Below are 6016 nucleotides of genomic sequence, written 5' to 3' on the forward strand. Positions count from 1 at the left end.
CTTTACAGCGATATGAACTGATGTTCAAAAAGTTATAAGGGATCCCAGACCTTAGAGCTGAAGCTGAATACCTGATGGGCACACTCCTTTTTCTCCCATTGCGTGGTGAGATGCAATGATAATGCCAGGGAAGCAGCTGGTAAGGTTTTGCCTGTGAATAAGTTTCCAGTGCAAATATTCCCATCCTCTTTCAAATGTATAAGCAATACTAGAGGCAAGGGGGACATATTTTCCTGCAGGGGAGGAGATGACTCCATGAGGCCCATCAGTGGTCAGCAGGGTTACTGCCTTTCGGCACCATGGTAGCAACAGCAGCATGTGGAGAAGGAAGCCTTTGCCCCTCTGACAGGTGTTACATTTTCAGCCCTGTGGTGATCTCTGGAGCAATGTTTCCCAGCCTTATTTTTCAGCTTCTCCCCACCTTATTCCCTTGAGGTCCATGGGAGTCTTTGTGGCCCTGTAGTTCGGTGCCCTCTGGATTTACTGGGAGTCAAAGCAATCACCATGCATGTCTGCTGTGACACTGGTGACGGGGTGGGTCAGGTTTCCTGCTGGGTGACTGAGCACAGATGAGCTCCTCGCTTGATGATGTTGGGTATCATTCTCATCCCCCTCTCTCTCTATTACCTCTTTACTATCTGTCTGTTAAATATGCTATGCAAGGAAGAGGTATGTTTGTGGGTAAAGGTCATTAAACGTGCATTTTCTCATACTATGTGACTGTAATGGAATTTACTATGGATGGCATGGTGTATGATTTTTGTATAACTCTCTATTTTCAGGTAATTCTGCCATTTATACTCTTCTTTAAAAAGACTTGATTGTGTACTGAATGTGATGTATTAATTCCTGAGATGGACAGAGTCACTACCCCATACCTAATGTTCCCTGTAGCCAAACCAAACACCAGTCCCAATGTCCTATTACCTGATTATATATGAGGGAAAATCATTTGGTTTGGATTTGGGGTTTTTTTGGGGGGAGGGTGGGGGGGTGGTGGTGGTGTTACATTTTAGGTAGGAAGCATGAATACATATGCAAGGAGTTGTGATATGTGATTTCCAGTCAGTATTCCATATTGTAGGAAAATGCTTTGTAAAAAATTAATAATAGGATGCATGGGGGTTTTTTAATAGCTAAATCTCTCTTCCATCTTTAACGAGAATATGCCTTAATTTATTTTAAACTGAGGCTAAATACTCTTCCAAAACCATGTAAGTTTAGCCTTAAGTATAAAACATCTCTGTATATCTGGTTGTTGATAACTCTTCCTGTCCTGAAGGCCCTGGTCTGCCTGGTACCACTTTGATAAGTACCTAATGTTTATTCTGACTTCCATTGCTCAAATTGATCAAGCCCTTCCCATGACTACCTCCCTACTCCTTTTCCCAAGTTGGTTTCATGGCTAAATTTCAGGAAAGATCATTATTTCTTTACAGATGTTAACTAACTTTACATTCCTCTTGCCAAATGACACCACGCTTCTGACTCTGTTCGAACTGCAGTTTTCTGACTCTTACTCAGTTTTTTTATGATTTTTTTAACTTGCTGCTATTTAATGCTTAAAACTAAGGCTATCTTTCTGCATCCCTGATTATTTCCTTTTTCTTGATATTCCTAATTTATAACATTATTTTCTCAGGCAGATATTTTGAATCATCTTCATTTATTCTTCCATTTTTTTCTCTCAGAATAGTATTCTTAGTATTTCTAAATCAGTCAAAACTCATGCATGAGTTTTTGCTTCATTAGAATTCCTGTTCATGTCTAACCAGTCACATTTGTAATTCTTTATTTCATATAAGCCTCACACCTTCATTGCCTAAATGTGAGGGTTGGAGTCAGGTACCATACTCCCATTATGGGTTGTGGACACATGCTACCTGTGACCTCCCCTTAGTTCTCAGTCTAATTCAGGATTATCTTTGTTTTCTAACCTTTGGTGCCTCTCCCCTTCCTTCCTTGTGCCTGCATCTCTCCCAAGATCAGTTTTGCCTTCGAGCTGCTGCCTTTCCTTCTTCCTTTACTGTTTTGTTTCCTTCTCATCTAATTTTCCATGATGAGGAGCAAGAGATAGCATTTATTCTTTCTCTTGAGGTGAATTAGAGATGGTGGTTAACATCCCTTCTCTCCCTAGATCATGTCATTCGCTCTTTATTATCAATTTAAAACCTTCTTTTCCTTTTTAGGGTATGATTCAGCTCTCTACAGTAATTATTTATTATTATCTGTAATATAATGCTGCCTAAAAGCTCCAAAAGAAGTCAAGGGCCCAATGTGCAAATACATAGTAAGAGACAGTCCCTGCCTTGGAAACCTTATACTCTAAATAGGAGAGGGGAATTGAGAGTGGCAGAAGAAATAGGCAAAGAGAGAGGTGATTTACTTGTAACATGTGGCATATTAGAAGCCAGAAATGGAGTCCAGTCCTCTTGACTCCCAAGGCAGTAATATCTCCTGCGAGTCTTGCTGCCAGTTTCCCAGGAAGGGTCAGCTGTAAGTCTACATGAAGCCTTTATAAATCTCTATAATCTAGTATATAATTTAAACAAAAATTCTACAGTGAGTTACAGCCCCAAAGAAACAAAGAAGCAGATCTTTTATTTGCACCATTATTATCTTGCTGGGTTAGGACCTCTTTTTCTATGTATTTTTCTGTGTTTTTCTAATTTTAACTCGTTCTGAATTCATTATTTGCTAAAATTAATATAAACATCCAAGGGTTACATCTGTAATTCCTGATTATATTTAATTCAGAAAATATAAACTGAGGAATTATCAACTTCTTCATGAAAATGGTTCCTTTATTTTAGGATTTGAACCTACGTCAGCTCCAGCTCCCTCGGTCCCTGCGTGGCAGGGTCGATCGATTGGTACGACCAAGCTCAGGCTGGTGGAGTTTTCGGCTTTCCTTGAACAGCAGAGGGATCCTGAATCAGTAAGTGTTGCCCTCATGTCTGCTAATCTTCAGCTTTTCTCTGTTGCTCCCCACCCTCTGAGGATGCTTTCCAGGGCTGAGCTTGATGGAATACACCTGGTGTTTCTGCATTTGCTATTGTTCAGTGTAATATTTCTTTCACTGTAGTACTGTATTTTCCTTTCTTGCCCTCTTTTTCCCCATTTGCAGAAGTAAGAGGCCTCTCTGAAAGCAGGTGTGGTTCGCTATGGCACCTGTCTCATTGTTGATCTAGTTTAGCAGTTATACCAAATTGCATCATGTTTTTGGCAATAATTCAGTACTTAAAGCCTAGTCTATTTCCTAACAGGAACAAAATTAAGGACTTTCATAAAAACTATGCATTTTGTTTTAAACATCTGATATTTGGGATAGCCTCCAAGTATCAGGATTGTCTCTTTTGCTTCCAGCCTCCCAAGCATGTGCCATTTAACTGCATCACTTTGGGTTTTTTTTAATTGAGGTTACCTATCTAAATGTCCAATCATTCAGTCTTCCTTGATCTTTAATTGTGTCTTGGGTCCAATGCCAGGTTTGGATTTTTGGGGGATTTTTTTTTTTCAGGAAGGTTTTGGTTTTGTTTTGATTTTTAGGCTGTATGCTATATCTGCAAGGGTAGTTTATGAAGTTGGGTGTAATGTTTCATTTACTCCAGTTAGCCTCGAACCTCGATATTAATCATCATCTATTTACCATGAACATTTGTTGGTAGCCTAGCACTGTTTCTACAGCATTGCAAATAATTCAAAAGAGCTTCTTTCAGCTCGAACCTGAGAATTTTTACTGAGATAATTTCTGAAAAGCAAATACTGTTATGAATGGGTGATATAGATGGGCCATTCTTGTTCAGATTCCTGATAAAATACAGTAGCTTGGAGCAGAGAGAAGCTATCACTTGCTCTTTATAATTCAGCACTGGAAACCATAGCATTTACGGGCTCTGGCCAGGGGTGTTATCCAGGGAGTGTTTACCCTGCATAATGGAGGTTGGAGACGTAGCCCAGAAACCTTACAACAGAGGAATGCTCCTGGTGGAGAAACATCCCAATGAAAACATACCGTATCTTAGCTATTCATATACTAAATATGTGGCAGTGTGTTGGTTTGCTAAATGTCACATTTTGCCAGGTTGAATTAACTTTCAGGGAGGAAATATTTGGTAGCAGGTAGAGTTATCTCAGCACTTACCTGACTGTTAGCTACTGAATGGTTTCCCTGGGACCCCTCTGCCTTCCTGTAGCCCTGATTCCCACACTCTCCCAGAAATCCTGGATCTGGTAGGCTAAAGTTTCACCTTAATGTCCTCCAGACTAATCCGCAGCTGCAACACCTTCTCCATCCCCAGCCCCCAGTACATCCAGACGGTGGTTTGTATTTCCGATGCAGAAGCACAACATCCATGTTTTCTCACCAGGCAGCCTTATTGATACGCAGCTTTCAGAGTCCTTGGCTTGCTGACCCCATGTAAAGTGTCCCGCTGATTTATGGGCTCTACCATATCCAGATTGCTGCACACCAGGATGTTATGTGTGTGCCTCCAGGTTATCGGGAAAACAGGATGTGGCCATGTAATGCTCAGTGTTACTGTGCTCTATGTGAATGAAATGGCATTTCAGTTTATTTTGATTTACTGTTTTGTCAGTATACCGCCTAATAATCCTTTTTCCATAGTTTTTTTTTTTTAACATAAAACTATTTGCAAAACCTTACGCTTATATGGTGTAGAGCCTCTGTGTATCTGCATGGCTTTACGTAAAAAAGAGTGAATGAGAGTTTAGCAACTAACAAACTTTTATGTCTTTCCCTCTAAGAAAAAACCTCCCTCAAACCAAGTACCCTCTTAACAGATAACATGTGGTTGCCCATCACACTACTGGTGTCTGCAACATGAAACCAGCTGAGTGATGTGAATACATTTGCAACATGACTGAGAGACCAAAAATGGGAAGATGCTGCTTTGGCAGGGGAAGGAGCTCCACGGGTCCTGCTCCACTGTGGTGGTGCAGCTCAGAGCCGGTTGTGCCCACGCACAGTGTGGGGGCCAGCAGCTTGGGGACGTGTTGGGGCTCTGGTTTCTCAGGCAGGTGCAGGCTCTGGGGAATGCAACACATCCACTTGTATTGCAGAGGAAGAGTGGAGGCCCGAATAGAAACACAGTTACCCAGGATGGCCCCATAAATACTGTAAAGCCTTTTTTGGAGTAAACTAGTATTATCTGGAATTCCTGAGGGTACAGCGTGGCCCACCTGAGCTTGTCACAACTTGCAAGCACACTGCTGAGAAACCTACCTTTTAAATGCAGAGCATTTATGCAGAAGGTTTACTAGAGAAGAAAGAGCATCAAACTACCCAGACTTGTTTTTAAAAAAAATTCGCTCGTGTGCTGCAACATTGCAAAAATGAGACACGAAGAAAAGTCAATTCCCAGTCATGCATTAATCCCAATTTGGGTGACTCTTTACACCCATGCTGCAAAGCGCAGCAGGACAGCACTGTGCGAGGGCTGTGTGGGGACAGCCTGGGCTGGCCGGACCGGTGCCATGGGTTGCCAAGGGATGAGCCCCAGTGGATAGCATGCCACCACCGCTACCCAGGAAAGGGGAGGAGAAGGGGAAGCACTGTTTAGATCAAACTTAAGTAAATTTGATTATTTGGATCTTAAACAAGGGCATAGGGAAAAAAAAAACCCAAAGCAGTGTGACCAGTTCCCTTGGCAAGCACAGAAGGGCTCTTGCTGGAGAGGTACTGGGCACGCTGGTGCACGTCTGTCTGCAGGGACGGCTCTGAGGGGCCGTGGCTCCTGACAGCCTTCCCCGTCCCCAGTGCACAGACTTTTCCAGCAAGCACCAAAAGTCCTCCTTGGAGATGAGAGCCAACCCCCAGCCTCATTTAGTGCTGTTGAAGAAAATATGAATTCTGCCTGTGGTTTTGTACCTCTTTCTTCATGCTGGTGCAACATTTAATTGCAGATAGGGTTTGTGCAGCATAGAAAGGATGGGGGTTGATTACTTTTTAAATAACAAAATCAGCAAGCCAGGCAGGATTTGTGTTTTGCACAAG

General features: G+C 42.1%; 1 protein-coding gene across 3 annotated transcripts in view; it reads left to right on the plus strand.

Moving 5' to 3' along the window:
* The window catches only part of TEAD1 (TEA domain transcription factor 1), a 100784-nt gene that overhangs the window by 71556 nt on the left and 23212 nt on the right, over positions 1–6016 (plus strand). For all 3 annotated transcript variants that reach the window (XM_009635651.2, XM_009635649.2, XM_009635650.2), the window contains 2 exons: positions 1225–1230; positions 2758–2938. In XM_009635651.2, the coding sequence (XP_009633946.1) occupies positions 1225–1230; positions 2758–2938 (187 nt within the window). The remainder of the gene's footprint in view (positions 1–1224; positions 1231–2757; positions 2939–6016) is intronic.

Source organism: Egretta garzetta, unplaced genomic scaffold (assembly GCF_000687185.1).
Source record: "Egretta garzetta isolate BGI_Z169 unplaced genomic scaffold, ASM68718v1 scaffold573, whole genome shotgun sequence".
NCBI lineage: Eukaryota > Metazoa > Chordata > Aves > Pelecaniformes > Ardeidae > Egretta > Egretta garzetta.